Below are 24,791 nucleotides of genomic sequence, written 5' to 3'. Positions count from 1 at the left end.
CCCAACCTGAAGCCTGTCGATCAGAAGTTCTAGAGGCCCAGACTCGGGACTGGTGTCTGTGGAGGGGCAGTCTTGGAGACTGAGCCCTTAACCTGTGGGATCTGACAGCATCTCCAGGGGGAGAGTGTCAGAATTAAATTGGAGGACGTCTAGTTGGTGCCTGCTGCTGATGGTGGGGAGAAACTGCTACAGATTTGGTCATAGAAGTCCTCTTCTGTGTTGATGGTTGTTGTGGTGTGAGAGCAGAGGAAAAACATGGTTCGAGAGAGTTATCCCGTATACATCTGGCTTCTGGGAACTCTCTGCTTCCTTTTCTCTAAGGGATATCTTTAGTAAATGTGCAATCAAGGAACTATTTTCCAAAAAGAAAAGTAATACAGGAGAAATACTCCACACACTGTCATTGGAAAGACACGAAGTCACGACGTTGGAAACTTTTACTTCAGGGAAATCCAGAAAAATAGACGGTACTTTGAGTGTCAGTGGAGAAGTGAAAGCATTACCAGAGTGCCTAAAAAAATCTCACTAGTAGAAGAGACAAACATGGTAGAAGGGATGCAGGCACTAAAAATCAGCTTGGATTAAGCTTTCAGTCATATCCACCTGAAATGCAGCTATTTGAAGCCAAAGACAAAATTTATGAATGTCATCAAGTTGAAAAGTCTATCAGCAATGGTCCCTCAGTTTCACCACTCCAAAGAATTCCTTCTAAACCCAAATCCATATTTCTAACAAATATGGGACTTAACATAATCTATTTTTCCTTATACAAGAACAGAAAGCACACATTAGGAAAAACCTTACAAGTGTAATGAGTGTGGCAAAACCTTTAATTATATGACTCACTCTATGCTGTATATTAGATAACCCATTCCAGAGAGAAATGACATACATGTGATTTATGTAGCAAGGTTATTAGTCAAAAATAAACCTTGCACATCACTGGAGAGAGTTTATACTGGAGAGAAACTCTACAAATGTAATGAATGTGACAAGGTTTTCGGTCACAATTCACATCTTACAAGACATTGGTGAATTCGTACCGGAGATGAATCTTACAAGTGTAATGAGCATGGCAAAGCCTTCAATGTGCAGTCAGTACTTACCATCAGGTGATCCATACTGGAGAGAAGCCTTACAAATGAAATGAGTGTGGCAAGGTCTTCATGCACAATTCACTTCTCCCACAACATCCAATAATTCATTCTTGGGAGAATCCTTACAAACACAATGAGTATGGCAAACCCTTCATCATGAGTTCAAGCATTAATTGACATCAGAGAGTCCATACTAAAGAAAAATTATATAATCGTAATGTATGTAGCAGAGGCTTTATACAGATTTACACTCACTAAGCATGGAAATAAGCATTTTTAATGAAACCAGAGAAATGTAATGTGCCTGCTGAGGCTGTCACCCAAGGATCAAAACTGTAGAACATCAGAGGAGTCAGATGAAGAATGACTCAGTCTTTAGTTCTCTGAGATTAACTTTCGATATTTCACACTGCAGAACAATTACAAGTCAAAACATGTTAAAACTCATAACATGGTGTCTATCAAAGGTACCAGGATATTGGGCAGTGGCCAGTTACCTTTGAAGAGGTTATAAAATATTTTCTTCAGTTATTTGAAGTGTCTCGAAAAGGCTACTTTACTACGTATTTTCAACTTGAGCTTTGAAATACAAGAGACTAAAATCCAGAATATGCAAGGAACTCAAACAACTCAACAGCAAAGAAAACCCAAGTAAAATGATTTAAAATTGGCAAGGAATCTGAATGGACGTTTCTAAAAAGAAGACATACAAATGGCCATATACTTAGATGGAAAAATGCTCAACATCACTAATTATCAGGGAAATGCAAATTAAAACTACAGAGAGATATCATCTCTCTCCAGTTAGAATGGCTATCATTAACAATTTAAAAAAAAAAAGTAAATGCTGGAAAGAATGAAGAGAAAAGGAAATTCTTGTGCTCTGTTGGTAAATTAAACACTGTGTGCATTAGTACAGCCATTATGGAAGACAGCATGGAGGTTTCCCAGAAAAGCTAAAAATAGGACAGCCTTACAGTCCAGCAGTTCTACTACAGGGTATTTATGCAAAGGAGAGGGAATCAGTATATCAAAGGAATACCCACACTCACAGATTTATTGCTGCACTGTTCACAACAGCCAAGATACGGAATCAACCCAAGTGTCCATCAACAAATGAATGGAGGCTGGCACAGTGACTCACACCTGTAATCCCAGCACTTTGGGAGGCTGAGAAGGGTGGATCACCTGAGGTCAGGAGTTTGAGACCAACCTGGTCAACATTGTGAAACCGAATCTACTAAAGAAAAACACAAAAATTAGCTGGGTGTGGTGGCACACGCCTGTAATCTCAGCTACTTGGGAGGCTGAGGCAGGAGAATCACATGAACCTGGGAGGCAGAGGTCACAGTGAGCTGAGACTTTACCACTGCACTCTAGCCTGGGTGGCAGAGTGAGACTCTATCTCAAAAAAACAAAACAAAAACAAAAACCAATGAATGGATAAAGAAAATGTGACATACATGTACACTGGAATACTATTAAGCCATAAAAAAGAATGAAATCCTGTCGTTCATACAACATGGATGAACCTGGAGGACATTATGTTAAGTGAAATAAGCCAGGCACAGAAAGATATATACTGCATGTTCTCACTCATATGCGAGAGCAAAAAAAAAAAAAAATGTTCGTAGAAGTATAGTAGAATTGTGGTTATTAGAAGCTGGTAAGTGTTCGGGGAGGGAAGGATAGGGAGAGTTTGTTTAACAAAGTTATAGCTAGATGAGAGAAAAATGTTCTAGTGTTCTGTAGCACTGTAGGATGATTATGGCTACAATATTTTAGTGTACATTTTCGAAAATCTAGAAGACAGGATTTTGGATGTTCACGACACCAAGGAATGATAAATGTTCAAGATGATGAATATGCTAATTACCCTGATTTGATTATTATACATTACATACATATATGTACATATCACTCTGCATCCCATAAGATGCATGATTATTATCAGCTAAAAATAGAAGGAAAACAAGAACTGAATGAATAATCCCATTTTAAAAGTTGTATAAAAATAATTGGGAAGGACATATACCAATTTATTAGCAGTGATTATGACTGGGTGGTGAAATATGGTTGGTTTTTATTTCCTTTTCATTTTTTGAGTTTCTTTTTAATGAAATACATATGTTGCTTTTGAAATGGGAAAAGTAATAAAGATATTAATATTTTTGGAATTTATTGGCTCTACCTAGTAGTCTGGATATACATTTTAAAAACTTTTAAAGAAATAAAGGAATAGATGTAGATGTGGCTTTAATAATACTGGATCTTATCACTTAGAATACTTAGAATTTCAACTTAGTGCAACTGTAGGTTGACAATTAGAACTCTCTAACTATTATTAACCTTTGGTTTGTTGTGGGGATACTGTGGGAATTACAGTAGACTTTTCTACTTGAGACTTCTGTATTTGGCCTCTTATTCTTAGAAAATTTAGAGGCTGAGGAAATATTACTGTGATGATGCTAGTGGACCAGGCTGGACCATTTGAAAGTAAGGGAAAGAACCCCTGACTCTTTATCCCTAAAACCCCAGGGTTCACCTCCTAAGAATAAGAACATAATGAGGACAGCATGATCATACCTAGAAAATTAATTTGAATTAATCATAATATCTTGCATATAGTATGAATTTAAAAATTTTCAATTGTCCTTAAAATTGGGGGGTGAGGGGTACAGGGTCTCGCTCTGTCACCCAGAGTGGAGTGCACTGGGGCAATATTGGCTCTTTACTACAGCCTCAAACTCCTGGGCTCAAGCTGTCCTTGACATTGACTTATTTGAAGCATTCAGGCCAGCTTGCCTTACAGAATGTTTCACATTCTACATTTGCCTGATTGTTTTCTTACAATTAAATTCAGACTAAACATTTGTGGTCAGAACGCTGTATAAGTGATGTATCTACTTATTCCATCACTTCAGGAGGCTCTCATAGCAGGTTGTCCCACTATTGGGGATGCTTACAGTTTTTTAATGAATAGGAAACTTTGTCTCATAAAAGTCAAGACTATTGAACATTCTTTGTATTTGTATACCCTTCATGTGTACAAAGAAAATGCTTTTTCAGAGGAAATATGCAAAAAAGAAAATACTGAGTGTTTCATGATCTACTGAAGCTTTAAAATCCTTTCTTTTTCGACTCAGAAGGGAGGAAAAAAATCCTTCCTTTTTTATAGAGAAAACATAAATATGTGTTAGGCTGCCAATCTTCACCCTTCCATTTATGCAAGCAGGTTGGGACTTAGATGTAGCATTCTATTAGTTGCTACTAGTGTTGGATTCTTAACAGCATAGCAAATATGTTAAGGCAACATTTTTTTTGTGCCATTTTAAGGCCAAAACCATAACATGCCAACATTTATGGTAAGCTGGTAAGCTGCCATTTTCACTCTTAATTATTGTAATAAGTTTTTTAAATCCAAGGTTGTATTCTTTTCTGAGATCTGGGGGTATTTGAATAATTGAAGCTAACTGGTTTTAGAAACAGAGTCTTTTCTTTGTTTGTTTTTGAGACAGAGTCTTGCTCTATCACCCACGCCAGAGTGCAGTGGTGATATTTTGGCTCACTGCAGCCCACGCCTCCTGGGTTCAAGTGATTCTCCTGCCTCAGCCTCCCGAGTAACTGGGACTATAGGTGCCCACCACCACGCACGACTAATTTTTGTGTTATTATTATTATTTTTTTTTACTTTATTTTTTTGAGACAAAGTCTTATACTGTCACCCGGGCTGGAGTGCAGTGGTGCAATCTCAGCTCACTGCAACCTCCACCTCCTGGGTTCAAGTGATTCTCCTGCTTCAGCCTCCCGAATAGCTGGGACTACAGGCACCTGCCACCACGTCCAGCTAAATTTTTATATTTTCAGCAGAGATTGGGTTTCACCATGTTGGCCAGGCTGGTCTTGAACTCCTGACCTCGTGATCCGCCCTCCTCGGCCTCCCAAAGTGCTGGTATTGCAGGTGTGAGCCACCACACCTGGCCAGAAACACAGGCTTTTGAATGCCTCTTTTGTTTTGTTCTGTTTCAAAGCCCCCAGGTGGACTAACAGAAAATGCAGAATATTTTCTTTTGGGTGTCATGAGTCTTCTAGCCCTTTTCTCCTCTTAGTGGTTTCCAAGGACCAGGGCCTTTTGGGGTTCTGCTGAGGTGTAGCATTTAACTTGACTCGTGAATCTTTGTAAAGAAACAATGCAATAATGTGAAGATGTTGACTCTCTTTTTCAGGGCATCTTTTATGACCAAAACTGTGCCTTGTGGAAATGAACTTCACAAGTTCCTCATCTGGGACACTGCTGGTCAGGAACGGGTGAGTAGATGCTGTTTTTTTGGCTTTCCAGTGAAAAGATCAGCTTCTGGTTTGTTTGCATTAGACAAGACTTTGGTTGCAGGTGACAGAAACCTAGCTTGAAATGATGTAAGCAAAAAGGAAATGTACTCATTAGCTATGTGAAAAGTCTAAGGGGGTACCTAGGGTGAGGCGGAGCTGAGTTCAGGTCCCCCAAATGTGTAGTGAGAGGAGCCCATCTTTATTTCCGTTTCTTTCCATTTAGTGCATTTCTGGTTGCACCCTTGATTCGATTCATTTTTAGGCAGACTCATTCTCACTCTGGTCCCAAAAGCATATCTAAACCTACTTTCAGCCTTTTTATCAACTACCAGGTGAGCATGCACCTCTTCTGCAAGTGGTAACATACACCTTAGTGCCTCTGAGTTCTCACTGGCCTGCCGTAGGCCCCATGGCCTCTCCTGAACTTCGGGTGGTACAGTGTTCTGGGGGATTTGGTGCCCCTACTGGTGGGACTTGGCACTACTCTGACCCCTCTAGAGGCAGGGGCTGCTGTCAGCCCCACCTGAACCCCGTTGTCTAGAAGTCAGGTAGGCTTAGCGCCCCCGGGAAAATCTGGAGTCTCTTACTGGAAAAATGGGTCAAATGGATGATGCTTTGTTATCAAAAACAGCAGGTGACTTCTCTCTTACTCCTAATTCTCTCTATATGCTGGAAATACTTACAGAGAAGACTATATATTTTAAAAGGTCATGACTTTAGATTCGAAAAAGGGAAAGGATGAATACTAACACAGTATCATGGAATACTTGCATAATAACTAGAACATATATTATAAAAGTTGCTATACCGTATTGTGCTTTCCAGGCTGGAGCGCAGTGGTGCAATCATGGCTCACTGCACCCTTGATCTCCTGGGCTCAAGGGATCCTCCTGCCTCAGCTTCCTGAGTAGCTGAGACTCTGGGCACAAGCCACTGCACCTGGCTGATTTATTTTTCTTTTGTAGAGCAGGGGTCTCATTATGTTGTCCAGGTTGGTCTTGAACTTCTGGTCTCAAGTGATCCTCCCACCTTGGCCTCCCAAAGTGCTGGGATTACAGGTGTCAGCCATAATATAAAAGTTGAAACAGATAGCCAAGCAGAGATAAGCAATACCTTGTCTTAGCCAAGAGCTGTTAGCCTGATCAAAATTATCAGAGTTGATGATTATGCAGTAAAATTGGTAGAATTTTCCCTTGTCTGATTCAAACTCAAATGTTACCTTTTCTACCTCCCTGTCTAAAATGTTACCACCTCCTTGCCCTACTCCACTCACTTCCTGCTTCACTTTTCTCCACAGTTCTTATTATCTTCTAACATATTATTTAATTCACTTTTTGTTTGAGACAGGGTCTTGCTCTGTCACCCAGGCTGGAGTGCAGTGGCGCAAGAACAGCTCACTGCAGCCTCAGCCATCTGGGCTCAAGGGATCCTCTCACCTCAGCCTCTTGAGTAGCAGGGACCACAGGTGCTCATCACCACACTGGGCTAAATTTTTAAAAATTTTTTGTGTAGAGACAAAGTCTTTCTATGTTGTCCAGGCTGATCTTGAACTCCTGGGCTCAATTGGCCCTCCTGCCTTGACCTTTCAAAGTGCTGGGATTACAGGTGTGAGCTACTGCTCCTGGACTTAATTCAATTATTGACCTGTTTATTGTCTCTTTCTCTAAAAGGAAGAATCCAGGATTCAGGATAATCTGTAATTTTCATTATCGTCTCCTAATTAATCAAGTGGCAGTTTATATAATTTTCATTTTATTTAAATTCCCTTTTAAAACAAAAATTCTCATATTTGTAGATTAAGACATTTTAAAAACACTGCTGAGAGAAATCATAGACACAGACACAAACAAATGGAAACACATCTCATGCTCATGGATGAGTAGAATCAATATTGTGAAAATGAACATATTACCAAAAGCAATCTACAAATTCAATGCAATCCCCGTCAAAATACCACTGTCATTCTTCACAGAACTAGAAAAAAACAGTCCCAAAATTCATATGGAACCAAAAAAGAGCCCACATAGCCAAAGCAAGACTAAGCAAAAAGAACAAATCTGAAGGCATCACATTACCCTAATTTAAACTATATTATAAGGCCATAGTCACCAAAACAGCATGGTACTGGTATAAAAATAGGCATATAAACCAATGGAACAGAATAGAGAACCCAGAAATAAAGTCAAATACTTACAGTCAACTGATCTTTGACAAAACAAACAAAAATATAAAGTGGGGAATGGACATCCTATTCAACAAATGGTGCTGGGATAATTGGTAAGCCACATATAGAAGAATGAAACTGGATTATCATCTCTTACCCTATAACAAATCAACCAAGATTGATCAAAGACTTAAATCTAAGACCTGAAACCATAAAAATTCTAGAAGATAACACTGAAGAAGCCCTTCTAGACAGGCAAATACTTCATGACCAAGAACCCAAAAGCAAATGTAACAACAACAAAAAAGAAATAGATGGGACTTAATTAAACTAAAAAGTTTCTGCACAGCAAAAGAAATAATCAGTAGAGTAAACAGACAACCCACCGAGTGGGAGCAAATCTTCACAGTCTGTACATCTGACAAAGGACTAATATCCAGTATCTACATGGAACTCAACAAAATCAGCAAGAACAAAACAAACAATCCCATCAAAATGTGGGATAAGGACATGAATAGACACTTCTCAAAAGAATTTATACAAATGGCCAATGAACAGAACAACCATAATCAAAATACTAAAATATAATAGATGTTGGCGTGGATGTGGTGAAAAGGGAACACTTTTACACTCTTGATGGGATTGTAAACTAGTACAACCACTATGGAAAACAGTATGGAGATTCCTTAAAGAACTAAAAGTAGATCTACTATTTGATTCAGCAATCCCACTCCTGTGCATCTATGCAAAGGAAAAGAAGTCATTACACAGAAAAGATACTTACACATCCATGTTTATTGCAGCACAATTTGCAATTGCAAAAATATGGAACCAGCCCAAATCCCCATCAATCAATGACTGTATAAAGAAAAAAATAAAATACATATATATACCATAGAATACTACTGAATACTACTCAACCATAAAAAGGAACAAAATAATGACATTCGCAGCAACCTGGATGAGATTGGAGACCATTATTCTAAGTGAAGTAACTCAGGAATAAAAAGCTAAACATCATATGTTCTCACCCATAAGTGAGAGCTAAGCTATGAGGACGCAATGGCATAAGAATGGTACAGTGGACTTTGGGGATTTGCAGGAAAGGGTGGGAGTGGGGGTGAGGGATAAAAGACTACAAATTGCATACAGTATTCACTGCTTGGGTGATAAGTGAACCAAAGTCTCAGAAATTACCACTAAAGAATTTACTCATGTAACCAAACACCACCTGTTTCCCAAAAATCTACTGAAATAAAATAATAATAATAATAATAATAATAATAATAAAGCTAAAAGAAGCATGCTAAAATATGCACATAATCCTAATCTAAAATTGTAGATGTGGAATTGCTAGTTCAGAGTCTCTGATAAATACTGTAAGATCCACCTGTATTTGAATCCACAGTGTTTCACTGTTAATGTTCTTTCACTTTTACCCAAAGTAAGTATTATAACATACTAAAAGGAGAAAGAAAAAATAATCCTTTAAGAAATTTGTATATGCTTTCTGATGACTTTAAACTTTTTTCATATTTTTTTAGCTATTTCATTTCTGATATTAATAATTGAATCATAGCATTACCCACTTTTTTCATTGGTAATTTGTAAGAATCTCTTAACATTAAATTATACATAGTGTCTCCATTTGTTATTTATATTTTAATTTCTATTTTAGGTTTCTAATGGTCAAACTTGTTTGTTAGGGTCAAATCAATCAATCTTGTCTTTTATGAATTCTGCTTTAGAATACATGCTTTAAAAGACCTTCAGAATGCTAAAATAAATATTAATTAAAGTTATATTAAATATTTAAATAAAATATTTTCTTTAAAAATGCATTTTAAACAGTTTTAAGAAATAAATTAGGATGAATATTCTGACCTACAAATGCTAACCTCATTAGAATGTCTTCTATTTTTCTGCTAAATTGAGAGTACAGACTTCTGTGCATGGGAAGCAGCTGCCTGGGGCACCTCTTTTAACTCCGTCAGCTGTGCCTGCCTATTCCTCAAATGAAGTGACTCATTCAAAGAAAAATGTCTACTTAGAGACCTCACTTTTTGATGTACGGGTGTGTAACTTGTAGTTGATCTGCTAGTTTTTTGTTTGTATTGTTATGTAAACTTAAGCAGAGAGAGGTTCTTGTTTCCCTTTTTACCTCTGGCTATGAAATAGTTGCTTTTGCAGCTGCCTTTAATGAGCATGATAAGTCACTTTTGCAAATAGCTGGCTTAGCGTCAGCGATGCTTCTGCTTCTCCTGCTTGCGGATGTTCCCTGATGACTTGCTGTATTCCATGCACTGTTCTGAGTGCCTGTGCGTACTGATGCGTTTAGCCCTCCTTGTAAAAGCACTTTGAGGTAGAAACTGTCATTATTCCCATTTGCAGGTGAGATCACTGAGACACAGAGACATTAAGTAACTTGCACAATGTCACTGAGCTAATAAGGTGTAAAGTTGAAAATTGAATCCAGCAGTCTGGGTTCTGAGTTTTATTTTGATTGAAAAATCGCACAGAAAATCATACAGTTGAAAGTAAAACTATCCAAATTCCCACTGCCCAGATATTTCCACTATGGATATTAGATGATCATTCTTCAGATATCTCTATGTGCATTGATAATTTTATGTCAATGGGATTGTGATTCTTTATAACCTGCTGTTTTCATTTGACACTACAGTGTCACAAAGGAGAGATTTCTGTGTGATCAAAACGGAATGTCAGACACTTACCTACTCTAATAGACTATTCAAGGAATAGTCTTTTGATGAAACTTGAACCCTGCTGAAATGACTATTGTAGTTTGTGCCATGTACTATCACAAAGAAAAATACCAGTGGAAAATTTTCAGATGACCACATTTCTAACTATTGTGATTGCTTTTCCTAAAATTTGACTTTTAGAGGTTGTAGACATCTGACTCCATTGATAGTATCCATAATTTTTAAATATCACTACTATGATATTTTATAAAATTACTATGTAATTTTATATGCTCAAGGCATGACTCCATAGTAGTGATATTCTTTCTTTATACTTCGAGGGAGATGGATTTAGTTTTGGATAACGAGTTCAAGTGAACATTTTTAAGAGTCTAGATTTGTGGAGAGTGTGTGAGTGATATCCATATGGCCGTGTGGCCATCTGATCTTCTCAGCCCTCGACAGCCTGATTTCGTTATCCTTGGGCTGTCCTTGTCTGGTGTCCCCCGGTGGAGTCTTGCATCTCTCCAGTAATGGCAATTTTTCAATTGTTTTGGCAGCTTGTTGCTGGCTTTAATTGTGCTTGTAATGATGTTGCCTAATGTTTGAGCTAAAAATAAATTCCCTGCTGTTGCTTGTGCCTATTGCCATTTGTTCTGTCTCATTAATTATTGGAGTCCACTGAATTTTATTATCCCTTCCTATCATCGTAGAAATCTGCTACTGTTCTTTTAGTTTTCATAATTTTAAACAATCACTTTGGGTTTATGATTTGACAATATAAAAACAGATTTCTTTATTTCTTTTTTTCTTTCTTGTTTTATTATCATATTTTAAGACTAGGTCACACTCTGTCACCCAGGCTGGAGTGCAGTGATGCAATCATAGCTCACTGTAGCCTCAAACTCCCAGTCCCAGGCAATCTTCCTGCTCCAGCCTCCTGAGTAGCTGAGACTACCAGTGTATGTCACCACATGCAGCTAATTTAAAAAAAATTGTAGAGATGAGGTCTTGCTATGTTGTGTAGGCTGGTCTTAAACTCCTGTTCTCAAGCAATCCACCTCACTTGGCTTCCCAAAGTATTGGTATTATAGGCGTGAGCCACCAAGCCTGGCCAATGACATAGATTTCTATGTCCTTAAAGGAAGAAAGCTCAGCTCAGTGCTTTGCTTATGTTCATGACTCAATATTTCTTTATTTGTGGAATGATTGCTTCAAGTTCTACCTAACATACACAGAATTCTGGTGAATGCCCTACGACTGCCCAGTAATAGTTCTGCCTTATATTTGTGATACAAATTTGTACTCTTGGAAAACTATTTTTTCCTCTCTTGAGCACAGGAATCTAAAAGGATCCTCCCCCTCTCTTTATAAGAGAGTATTCGTTCTATTTATTTATTTATTTATTTATTTATTTATTTATTTATTTTAGAGACAGAGTCTCACTCTGTCACCCAGGCTGGTGCAGTGGCATGATCATAGCTCATTGCAGTCTCAAATCTCTGGGCTCCAGTGATTCCCCTGCCTCAGCCTCTAGAATAGCTGGGACTACAGGCACGTGCCACTGTGCCCAGCCTGTTCATTCTTGATACTCAGTCTGAATGTTGCCTTTTTTAATCCAACTGTGTGTCATGGACATCCTATCTCATTCATTCAGTGGCGATATGATAATTCATAGGGTGCATCTATTAAAAAAATGTTTTTTGAAAAATTTAACCATTTCCCAGTTGATCATTGAATCCCATTTGTTGGAAGCTTGATATTTATAAGATTTGTACATGGTTTGTTGGTACCACCAAGGGCTATGAAGAGGGGAAGAGTGCCATTGGGCTCCCTCCGTTGTACCATCAGTATGGCCTTTGGGAAGTTTTTATCCTGTCCTCTTGGAATGGGTTATTGTGCTGGTCTCTGCTTCACACCAAGCTGTGAAGAGTACAGAGTAGCAGGTCAGCAGGCGCCTTTTCTAGGATGTAAACAGGAGCCATGCCTAGAGTGATGTGCAGCCAACTGAAGGGAATTTACCTGTCCAGCTCTGTGCAGGAACCCAGAGTCAAGACACAAAGCGGCCTTTGGGGAGAGGAACTGAAAAGCAACATTGGCATAAATAGGGCATGGGTTCATGGAGACGTGAAGAGCTGGGGATAATACTTTAATCTACCAGAGGCCCCTCTGGGCTCTCTTGCTCTATATACCGTGGAAGGCCAACTTCTTCCAACCTGAAACTTTCTTCAGCCATCTCCCTTCAATTTTTTTCCACCATGCTATACTTTTACACAGTTCATGATGTTCCAACACAAATTTCCCATTAAAAAACCTGAAGCTGTAGAGCTAATGTTTAACTTTCTGTGGCTCTGAAGATATACTTGTTTCTTCCTCTTGGCTCAGAAAGCCCCTCCCCATGTTGGAAAATGGTTTTTAAAAAGAGCTCAGTGAAGCGGCAGTGGTGGAATTCTCTGTACTTTTCTCTTGGCAGGGAGTTCTTTCCCTGACTCCCTGCTTACCTGTTCTAGACCCACTTAAGCTTCTGTTTCTGAGCTTAATGTTCTCCTTCTCTGGTTGGCCTTGGAAGCAGCTGAGCCAACTTTCATCTTTTCTGGATAACCCAGCCTGGAGCTTTAACAGTTAGAAATCATATTCACTGAAAATTCCTGTTGTCTACATTTGTTTCTGTGTTAACTATTAGTTTGTGGAGTATTACCAGCCTCTTTTCTTTATTTAAAAACAGCTTTACTGAGATCTGATTCACGTACCATACAATTCATCCATCTAAAGTATGCAGCTTGGTGGGTTCTCTGGTGTATTCCAAATTGTTCAACCATCAGCACAATCCATTTTAGAGCATTTTTATCAGCCCAGAAAGAAACCTTTATGCATTAGCAGTCACTCCCAGTTCCCCTCCACCACCTCCATATCCTCCAGCCCTGGGATACTTTCTGACTCTAGATTTGCCTAATCTGGACATTTCATACAAACCGAATCATCCAACCTGTGGTTCTTTGTGACTGAATCCTTTCACTTAGGATAAGATTATCAAGGTTCACGTTGTGGTGTGGGTCATAAAAGTATTTCCTTTTTATGGCTGAATAACATTCCATTGTATGGATAGACCACATTTTGTTTATCCATTCATCAGCTGATGAATATCCACTTTCCCTCAACTTCTTGGCTGTTATGAATAGCTGTGAATATTCATGTACAATTTTGTGTGTAAATGTATTTTTTTTTAGATGGAGTCTTGCTCTGTTGCCCAGGCTGGAGTACAGTGGCACAATCTTGGCTCACTGCAACCTCTGCCCCCTGGGTTCAAGCGATTCTCCCACCTCAGCCTCCCTAGTAGCTGGGAATACAGGCACCCATCATCACGCCCAGTTAATTTTTTGTACTTTTAGTAGAGATGGAGTTTCACCATGTTGGCCAGGTGGGTCTCAAACTCCTGACCTTAGGTGATCCACCTACTTTGCCCTCCCAAAGTGCTGGGATTACAGGCTTAAGACACTATGCCTGGCCAGATGTCTGTTTTAAAATATCTCTCAGGTATATATCTAGAAGTGAAATTGATGGGTCATATGGTAACTCTATGACTAGCATTTAGAGGAACTGCCAAACTGTTTTCCAAAGTGGAAAACTAACAGTGTATAAGGTTTTAGTGTTTTAGTCTTCTCCCCAACACTTGTCTTTGCCTAACCTAAGACTGTAAAGATTTACTCCTGCATTTTCTTCTGGGAGTTTTATAGTCTTAGCTCTGACTTTTATCCCTGTGATGCATTTGGAGTTAATTTCTGTGCATGTTGTAGGACAGGATCCAGGTTCATACCTTGCAGGTGGCTATCCAGTTGTCCCAACACAGTTTATTGAAAAGACTATTCTTTGCCTGATTGTCTTGGCACCTTTGTTGAAAATCACCTGACCATAAATTTGAGGCTCTGATTCTGGACTCTCAGTTCTATTCCTTTGATACACATTTTTTGTCATTATGCCAATACCACAGTGTCTTGATTACTGTAGCTTTGTAGTAAGTTTTCAAATTGGGAAATGTGAGTTCTTCAACTTTGTTCTTTTTCAAGGTTATCTAGGCTATTCTAAGAATGTTGCATTTCCAAATGAATTTTAGGATCAGCTTGGAAATAATTATCAAAACAATTGAACTGGGATTTTGGTTGGGATTGTGTTGACTTTGTAGATGACTTTGGGAATACCTGCTCCTTAAACCTTCAAATTATTAACAATAAGCAAGTTGCCAGCTGTCTTTCAACTCTTTGGAATTTACATGTAGGTTAGAAATGCTGACCTCAGAGAAAAAATTTTGAATAAAGACTTAGGCCAGGCATAGTGAATCATACTTTTAATCCCAGCACTTTGGGAGGCCAAGGTGGGAGGATGGCTTGGGCCCCACAGTTCAAGATAAGCCTGGGCAACATAGTGGGACACTGTTTCTACAAAAAATAAAAAACTACCTGGATGTGGTGGTGCATACCTGTAAGAGGGAGCCACACTCACATTCTCCAGGAGCCCACGGTTTAGTACATGCAGTCAGGAGATCTGGGCACCCCAGGCTGCTCAGCCATACCACTTGGGTGTGAATAATACATAAAGGTATATATCTAGGTCTGAATGGGTCCTTGAGAAAGCAAAGGAACTGGAGGCAGCAGATAGCTGAGGTCCAATTCAGGCTTTGCAGACATCCAAAGAAACTCTTTTGCTCTCTTTCCTACTTTCTTGAGGGCCCCAGCATCTATGGTCAAAAAAGTGGTTTACTATTCATAGGCTGTTGGTCAAGTTCAGAGCAAATTTTGACCTTTGGAAGTTCTTGAAGAACAGAGCCTGTCACAAGCTCAGAATGAGCAGCTCCTTTCTTTCTCCTGCAGTAGTTGGAAATACAGGTCTGGCTACAACACCAACCAGCAGCACACCCCAGAATCCTACTCCTGACCTGCACCATCCCCACCAGCCCATGATAGAACATCGTTGTAGGCATTCTTCCTCATGGGAGAGGGTAGAGTACAGGCAAGGTTTTGCTGTCCTCCCCATCCCTTTCACAAGAGCACTGTACTTTCTTTTCTTGTGTGTGTGTGTGTGTGTGTGTGTGTGTGTGTGTATAACACACACACACACACACACACACACTTATATATTATTTATATATTATATATATTATTGTGTATATATAATAGATAAATGATATATAAATGTATATATGTGTATATACATATATATACACATATATACATTTATATATCATTATATATACATATTATATATACATTATATATACATATATAAATGTATATATGTGTATATAAATATATATACACATATATACATTTATATATGTATATATAAATTTATAAATATATATAAACATATATATTTACATATTTATATATAAAAATTTATAAATATATAAAAACATATATATTTATATATAAATATATAAATGTATATATGCATACACAAATATATACACATTTATATATTTTTATATATAAATATATATTATACAATTATATATGTATTTATATACATTTACATATTTATATATATAAATATAGACACATATATACATATTTATATATTATATATATTATGTAAATGTATTATAATACCTTTATATATTATAGATACACATATACATATTTATATATTATTTATATGTATTATGTATAATATAAATGTGTTATAATACCTTTATATATTATAGACACATATACATATTTATATATTATTTATATATATTTTATGTAATATAAATGTATTATAATACCTTTATATATATTATATATACACATATATGTATATATATATTCGTTGTTGTTGTTGCTGTTGTTGTTGTTTTTGAGACAAGGTCTTGCTGTGTCACCCAGGCTGGAATGCAGTGGTGCCATCATAGCTCACTGCAGCCTTGACCTTCTGGACTCAAGCAATCCTCCTGCCTTAACCTTCCAAGTAGCTGGGACTATAGGCACCAGCCACTATGCCTGGCTAATACATTTTTGTTTGTTTTTTGTTCAGAAATGAGGTCTCACTATGCTATCCAAGCTTGGAAGTTTGTGCTTTCAACCAGTGCAAACTGAGATCCCGGCAAGGGAAATAGTCCCTCTCTCCATACCCCTAGTAACTCTCTCGAAAGGGAAAACTGAGTGATGATTGTGTGGGGAGGAGACAGGCCTGGAGCTTGAAGATAGCGTTTATGCTGTTAAAGTGAGATAAACAACTGTCATGGGGACCGTGCCTGCTGAGCTCCTTTAAGGAGAAGCCCCAGGAATCCTTCGTTGAGAGCTTTACAGCTGAAGCGTTTCATTGATGTTTGAAAATTGGTGCTGGAAACTACAAAAGCAAAGTATGAGCAGAGGTATTGGAGAGGGGCATGAGGAGACCCTGACGGCAGCTGTGCAGGTGGAACAGGAAGTGCCTTGGTTTGCAGACCTGGATCCCAGAACTGCTGGGCCATTTAGGGGCTGTGTCCTCTTAGAAAATAGGAGTCTAGGTGCACAACAGCCCTCCTGGATGTCAGAATGCCAGTGACAGGAGAGAACGGGGAAGGACATGTCCATATATGAAGATACCTTTCGGGAGTCCTTAGGAAAACACTATGAACAGTTCTGCCCTGAGCCCGGGAAATGGCCATGCTGGCAGTGAAGGATGTGGCCTGGGCCGTGGGGACACAGAGATGGGCAGAGGGGAGCCTCAGAGCCGCGTGGACGGGTTTCTCCTGCTTACACACAGGCTCCTGCCCTGCCCATTGCCCCTTAGGGTTATCTCGTCACTGGAGACCCCGCTGTTTCCCTTTGGTCTCCAGTGTTTGTCACCTTCCTCCATGTGCCCCCTCCTCTCTGGGGACAGGCTGCTCTGGGAGGGACAGTGACTGCGCTAGATGAACACCCTCCCAGGTCAGGCAATGACATTTTGCTAGCATGTGCTTTAGTCTGGGATGCCCTGAGTAACTTCTAATTATGAGGCACTGTCTGTGCTCTTGGGTGGAGGCCAAGTTTCCGTTCTGCCAATTCTCAGAGGACAAGGGGCCAAGACACAGGGCTGCTGAGACAGGAGTTTCAGGGGGTCCAGAGGTGGATTCACCATGAATCTAAGAAGCACTTTACCTAGCTTTGTTTCCTTTCCTCTCCTCCCCTCCCCTCCCCTCCTCTTCTGTCCTGTTCTTTTCTTTTATGGAGCTAATTTCCTAAGTCTGGCTAAAATATAGGAGAAAAGGCCTATAAAGCCTATGCATGTCATTCTTGAATAGGAAATTAGCAAATAGACTTTGTCTGGTAACAGAAGAACCTGCTCCTGAGGTGCTGACAGCCAGTCCTAACAGAGGCAGCTGGGCTGCAGTGAGCACGGACTCCCTATGAAGACCTCTGTGTCCAGCGGCCCCATGGAAGGTGCCGGACTCCCACTCACTCCAAGAAGAGAGGACACTTTTTGAGGGCAGGGACCTTGTTACCTTTGCCCTCTCTTTGTTTCTGATTGCTGCTGTAACAGATTGCCACACACTCAGATTAAAACAACACAGATTGACTCCCTCAGAGCTATGAAAGTCAGAAGTCAGAAAGGAGCCTCAGGCCTCTGATCCCAGCTACTAGAAGCTGAGACAGGAGTCACTTGAGCCCAGGAGTTCTAGACCAGCCTGGGCAACATAGTGAGACTCCCAGCTCTACAAAATTTTTTAAAAAAATCAGCCAGGTGTGATGACATGCAGCTGTAGTCCTAGCTACTTAGGAGGCCGAGACAGGAAGATCACTTGAGCCCAGGAGGTTGAGGCTGCAGTGAGTCAAGATTGCACCACTGCACTCCAGCCTGGGCAACAGAGTGAGACCTTATCTCAAAACAAAAACACAAAAAGATTTAAAAAAAGGAAATGGGTTTCACTGGAATAAAATTAAAATAGCTGCAGCCTTATTCCTTCCTGGAGGTACAAGGGCAGAATCTGTTTCCTTGCCTTTTCCAGAGACCAGCTGCATTCCTTGACTTGTAGACCCTTCGTCTGTCTTCAGAGCCAGCAGAGTAGCATCTTCAAATCTCTTTCCACTCCCCTGCCTCCCTTTTTCACTGATGAGGAGCCTTGTGAGGACACTAGGCGTACTCTAGGAATGCAAGATAATGTCCTCCTCTGAAGGTCAGCTGATGAGCACTATTCCTTTTCCCGTGCACCCTAACATAGTCACAGGTGATGGGGATTAGGACATGGACCTCTTTGGGGGACACTATTCTGCCCCCCACACAGCAGTTTCTCTGCTGCTCAGAACAGTGTCTGCCACATACTGAGTATTCAAACAGTGAGGTACTGTTTGTTGAATACATTTCATATAAACCTGTGTCTTAAATACATCAACTGAAGCAACATTTCATTTCAGAGAAGCAACATAGGAATGGAAAAAGCATGGAATTTGTAGTCAAGACCTGTGTTCAAAGTCTAGTTCCATCATTTAAGAGCTGTGTGTCTTTGGGCAATTCACTTAACGATGCTGAGCTTCAGTTTTCTCATCTGAATAACAGGAACAATTCTGTCTTCTCTCCCTCGTTTCACAGTGTTATTGATTTTTACTACATTCGTTCAGTCATTAAATATTTGAGTCCTTGCTGTGGCCCAGATAAGGATTCAGGAAGTGTTCTCAGGGAGGGTGGAAAGGTGTGTCAGAAGTGAGGGAGGGGCCTTGAGGATGCTGGTGGAGGAGGGTTCAGGCTGCCAGAAGGCATCGGGGAAGGTGCTGAGACTCCGAGGGCCTGCCTGTGTGTTCAGGGAGCAGCGAGGAGGCCGGGGCTGGAGACAAGCAGGGGAGGGACCTGACAAGGGACCAGCGCCCACCCAAGACACCAGGGCCCACCCAAGACACCGTAGAATGGAGCTTGGCATTTATACTAAGTTGGAAGGATTCTGAACAGGGACGTGAAACAATCTGACTTAAATAAGAAAACATCAATCACTCCGATGTTCAGTTAACGTAAGATGATGTTAAGTATTTGCTTAAAAATACTCCAGGGGTGGGGATAGAGCAGGAGGTGAGAGGAGGTGGAAAGGAAGCCGGTGGTTTGTGTGTTAGTGGTGATCTTGAAGCCAGGGGATGAGAAGATGGAAGTTCATTATTCTAGTCTCTTCTTGTGGATATGCTTGAAAATTTCCACAGTAAAAGTTAAGAATAAATGCACTCTGTGGTCAATGTAAATAAATACCATAATCCATCACTTCAAAACAGGATCTCTCTGGCAGCTATGCGGCCAGTTTGGAACTCACCAGATACCTGAAGGCTCTCGTGGAAACTTTGGACATCTAGTCAAGGCAAGACAAGCTTTGCTCAGATAGGAGGGAGCCATGGCTGTGGTAGAGCTGGGGCCGGGTCTGAAGGCCATGCCGACTAGCCTGGGTTGGCACACAGCAAAGTGCAGAATCCGGGGCTCTGGTCACACTGGGAGAAATGACGCCACAGGCTTTTGAATGCATCTGGTGTGATGGGGTCTGTTTGGAGGCCTCCTCAGGGCTGTGCAGTGAGGATGCTGTCCTGAACACGGGATGCTTACTGTGACCATAAGGGCTAAGGACGGGAGGGGCCAAGCCAGCCTGGGCAGAGCAGAGAGAGGGCAAGACAAGATCAACTTTTTATGATCCTCATGGCCCATCCTAGCTTTGCCCCTAAATGCACAGCACGGTGGCTGTGTGTGATGTAAATAGCCGTACCTAGGAGTGGGGTGGGGCATAGTTCTGGAGTTTTAGGAAATTCTACTTGTTTGCCAACATGTAGGAATATGAGCTGAGGTTCACTGCCCTTAGACAACTTCATCGGTGGGAAAAATACATTTCTACAGCATATTAAATAATTTATTTCTCTTTTATACATTATTCTAGGGATTGGAATATTCTAGTTCATTACATTGTCTTTTAAATAACACCAATCTAGCTAGTGCAGTGGCTCATGCCTTTAATCCCAGCACTTTGGGAGGCCGAGGCAAAAAAGATGACTTAAGCCTAGGAGTTTGAAACCAGCCTGGGCAACATAGCGTGATCTTGTCTCTATAAAAACTTAAAAAAAAAAAAAAAAACTAACCAGGCATGATGGTACACACCTGTAGTCCCAGGTACCTGGGAAGCTGAAATGGGAGGAGTGTTGAGGCTGCAGTGAGCCGTGGTGGCACCATTGCTCTCTAGCCTGGGTGACAGAGCAAGACCCTATCCCAATTAATCGGTAAAAGTAATCCATGGCTTCCTTCCAACACCGTTTTTGTGGAAAGATGTTTGGATTTGTGTTCTGTCATTTTCTGCTAAATGAGGCTTGCAGCACATCTTGTCAGAAAAGAATCAGGTGCTGATCAGGTCACTTCTGAAACCCAGTTTCCTCCTGGAACTGTTGCACCAACGCTTGGATCCCTGAGTGCTGAGAAAGCTTTTTGACTCTAACAACACATTCAAAGAAAAATGAAAGAAAGGGAAAAAAGAAAAAGACACCCCCTGTCATTGTAGAAGTGATGTATCATGATATAATAGAAATGTTTTTTGAATAATTCAGATATAGCAAGTGGTGGTTTATCTGTACTGTCATTATTCATAGAGAACATCTTAATAGTTTGAAGTGTTGTCTCCCAGCCCCGTTTTATTCAACTCTGCACACACTAGGGTGTTAGGACATCTGAGGAGGGATAGTAACTAGGCCTCCGCTTTTCTGTGGAGAGAGAGGGTCTATGTAAAAGTCGGAAGCATTCTTCTGAATGGCACAGAAAGAACATTCAGTAATGTGTTTTTCCATTCAACTTTTGCCAGCTGAGAATGTTGGGAATTTCAGGAATTTTCTCCTACCACTTCCCTGTTTGTTTGAATCCCAGTGGACCTTGGGCTCTTTTTGGCATCTGCCCTTGACTCTTCCCCGATGGTGGCCTTGGGAGGGTGAGAACCTCCGATTGTGCGCTGACACCTGACCGGCCACAGAGCAGCATAGGCGCCCAGGCCGTGCCTGAGCGACTCAACAGGGACAGAGTGTCCTCTGGAAATCATAATGCAAAGCCCATCCCTCTGAGTTCCTGGACCTGATGCCAGAGCATCCTGGCTTGGCTAATTCTCATCTGGGAGGCAGAGCCCAGCTGGAGCTGTGCTTGTTTGGAAACTTCATGTATTTTCCACCACTGCTCATTCCTGACTTGCAGGATTTTGCTGCTGTAGAATTTACGATGCCACAAACTTGCATTTAAGGAATTTTGCCTGGGGCAGAGTGGGTGGTCTAAAGGATTAGGAGATTTCCTGGAATTAAGACTTTCCATTGTGCTGCTGAGGTGTGTGTGTGTGTGTGTGTGTGTGTGTGTGTGCGCGCGCGCGCGTGCATGTGTGCACACATAAGGCAGTACAGGATGGGAAAACAAGAGGCATGTGCTGCAGGGAAAACGAGAGCCTCCATCCTAAGCCTGTTTTCACCTTGGCTGTGAGCTCTGGAGGGTTGTCACAGAGCTGGAAAAACCTCAGCTTCGTCTCCGACCCCAGTCCCTGGACCCCTTTCACAAAATATGAAAAGCAGGATAGAGCCAGGTCAAGCCTCTCTTTGAGTCCAGTTCTCTTCACTGCCCCTAAGGTAGGTCTTGATCACACTAGGTCTCTAGATGTTAATAAATACTACTTGAGAAAAGATTTGTTAAATGAACGAGGAATTCTGAACTGAAACCAAGATAAATAGATTTCTCTACTGTAGACATTTTCAGAGCCTTTAATGCACTTATTATGCTTTGTAAACCTTCAGGGAAGCATTGTTATATGTGGTGTTTCTCAAACTTATTTGGTCAGGAAAAAAAGGTGTTTTTTTTTCCTTTTTTTCTGGTGGCCTAGTGTTTTCCAGAAGACCCTTGGGAAAATACCACACTAGGCTATCTTGATTCATGCACCATGAATATTTTACAAACACCTGAGTCTAATTGTTGCTGGATATTCCCTCATGTGGCTAAGCCAAAATTTATGTGTCTGTTCCTTAATTGTTAGACATTGAGATTGCTTACAATTTTTCAGAATCATTGATAATTCTTTAATGAATTCTGGTTACTTTGTAACCATCTCTGATTATTTCCTTAAGAGATGGAATTGTCAAATAAGTATCTGAACATTTGCAAGACTCTTGAAACACATTGTCCAGCTGCTTTCCAGAAAGGTCATGTTAGATTATTTTCTGCCAGCTGCTGGAGGCGGGGCAGGGTTAGTGTCCATCTGCGGAAGCTGAGCAGTCTGAGAAGCTCCAAGAGCTTGAAGAAGGCCATACCCTTCTCTACCATAGGGACCTCCAGCGATTAAAAAACAAATAATCATGCACACTAAGGACATAAACAGCTATTTCTTTTGAGGAGACAGACTGGCTTTTCACAGTTCCCTGTGCTGTTTCTAAATAATCGAGTGACATCTGAACATTTTCTCAACATTTGAATTTGGGCTTCTGGATGTTTTGTTGGGTAGTCAGAAAAGAAAGGATTTTGGACTGGCATCTGTCGTGCTAATTTTCAAATAACCTTTCAAGGTAAGATGTAAAAATAAAGCTTTATCAGCATCTCATGACTGTGACGTTTATTTCTAGAAGAATCTTTTTATGTGAGCATTCCATCAGTCTTAATTCTGACCCCACAGGAATTGAATTATGTCATGTTGACTGCTAAGGCTGATTGTGGTGCTTTTGTTCTCTATTTGTAAGGGGGAGAAGTATATATGTTGTAGACTAGAAGTGATTTATCTTTTTGTCCTCCACCAAGATCATCCTTTGGTCAATGCATTATTGGGCTTTGGAACTGAGACGTGAACTTCTAACTCATTAAAACCCTCAAGTCCCCAGCAATAAAATCATTTAAGTGGTTTCACCAACAGATTTATTTCAAAGTGATTCCATTTGGAGGAAGGAAAGAATGAGTAATGCATTATATACCAAGATCTCTTCAATAATTCATGAGACTTCCACACCAGTGACTGTTTTAGATTCAGTTCATGGTGTTTTAGCCTAAAATGGACTCTGTCTTAGAAGACGCCCGCAGTTTGCTCCTCTTTGAGCTTGAGTCCATGAATATCTTCATGTTTGGGAAATAAAGTTTGTACTGACTGCTACTTTGTGTGTTTACATGAACCACTCTTATATGGAGGCTATTTTGAAAAAAAAAATGGGCATTTTGTATAATTGGGTAAAAGGAGACTTTATCTGCACCTTTGCAAAGCAGGAATGTTTCAAAAAAGTTTATGGCTTTTTCCTCCCTTTGGGCAGGAATTCTGATTTTGTTTTTTACGTGTAAGGAGTAGATTGCCAAATGGTGAGTTAAAAATAGATTTATGGATGCCTAATAATTATGCCAAACACAGTGATGGGCAGTCAGTGAGTATGGAAAGGCATGCATGGCAAATGCTGCTGACTCCAAGTGTGTTCTGGAATGGGGGCAGTGGGTGGGGCCGGCTCTTTAGCATCTTTGACCAACACACAGTTCAGCTGTGAACTCTTTGGTTCACCCTGAGCAACCTCTCTCTTTTCTGAAACCCACGGAGGCTCCAGAGTCCTTTCTCTTCAGGACGTAGTCCTGCATGGAGGGACTGGAGGCAGGGAGGGTAGCCGCATCCTTTCTACACTGTTGTGAGTGCCTCGACTGCATTCCTCAGTGCAGTAACAGGGAAACCTGGGGAATCCGTGTGCTTCAGATTTCCAAATACCATCATTTCAGTTTGGCAAGTATTGATCCAATGATGAGTATTGTGGGAAAGAAAATAATGGGTTAGTGTTTTGTCACTTGCTGGAAAATCTTCAGGATCCACTTCTCCTTCCTCCCTGTTCTCTCCCCACTGCCTAAAAAAACAGCTGCTTTGTTCAAAGCTTAAAAACCATATTACTTAAAACTCATTGTAATTCAACAGCCCTTTATGCTAAAAACCCTCAATAAGCTAGGTATTGACGGAATGTATCTCAAAATAATAAAAGCTATTTATGACAAACCAACAGCCAGTATCATACTGAATGGGCAAAAACTGGAAGCATTTCCTTTGAAATCTGGCACTAGACAAGGATGCCCTCTCTCACCACTCCTATTCAATATAGTACTGGAAGTTCTAGCCAGAGCAATCAAGCAAGAAAAAGAAATAAAGGGTATTCAAATAGGAAAGGAGGAAGTCAAATTGTCTCTATTTGCAGACAACACGATTGTATATCTGGAAGACCCCACTGTCTCAGCCCAAAGTCTCCTGAAACTGATAAGCAACTTCAGCAAACTCTCAGAAATCAATGTGCAAAAATCACATGCATTCCTATACACCAATAACAGACTTAAAGAGAGCCAAATCAAGAACGAACTGCCATTCACAATTGCTACAAAGAGAATAAAATACCTAGAAATACAACTAACAAGGAATATAAAGGACCTCTTCAAGGACAGCTACAAACCACTGCTCAACAAAATAAGAGAGGACACAAACAGATGGAGAAACATTCCATGTTCATGGTTAGGAAGAATCAATATCGTGAAAATGGCCATACTGCCCAAAGTAATTTACAGATTCAGTGCTATCCCCATCAA

At 40.4% G+C, this 24,791-nt stretch overlaps 1 protein-coding gene across 1 annotated transcript in view; it reads left to right on the top strand.

Annotated features, from left to right (window-relative positions):
* The window catches only part of RAB31 (RAB31, member RAS oncogene family), a 153,774-nt gene that overhangs the window by 77,367 nt on the left and 51,616 nt on the right, over nucleotides 1-24,791 (top strand). The window contains exon 3 of the mRNA XM_017514167.2: nucleotides 5,324-5,405. Within this exon, the coding sequence (XP_017369656.1) occupies nucleotides 5,324-5,405 (82 nt within the window). The remainder of the gene's footprint in view (nucleotides 1-5,323; nucleotides 5,406-24,791) is intronic.

Source organism: Cebus imitator, unplaced genomic scaffold (assembly GCF_001604975.1).
Source record: "Cebus imitator isolate Cc_AM_T3 unplaced genomic scaffold, Cebus_imitator-1.0 Scaffold518, whole genome shotgun sequence".
Classification (NCBI taxonomy): domain Eukaryota; kingdom Metazoa; phylum Chordata; class Mammalia; order Primates; family Cebidae; genus Cebus; species Cebus imitator.
The sequence above is the reverse complement of the archived record's forward strand: the minus strand, read 5'-3'. Positions and strand labels throughout refer to the sequence as shown.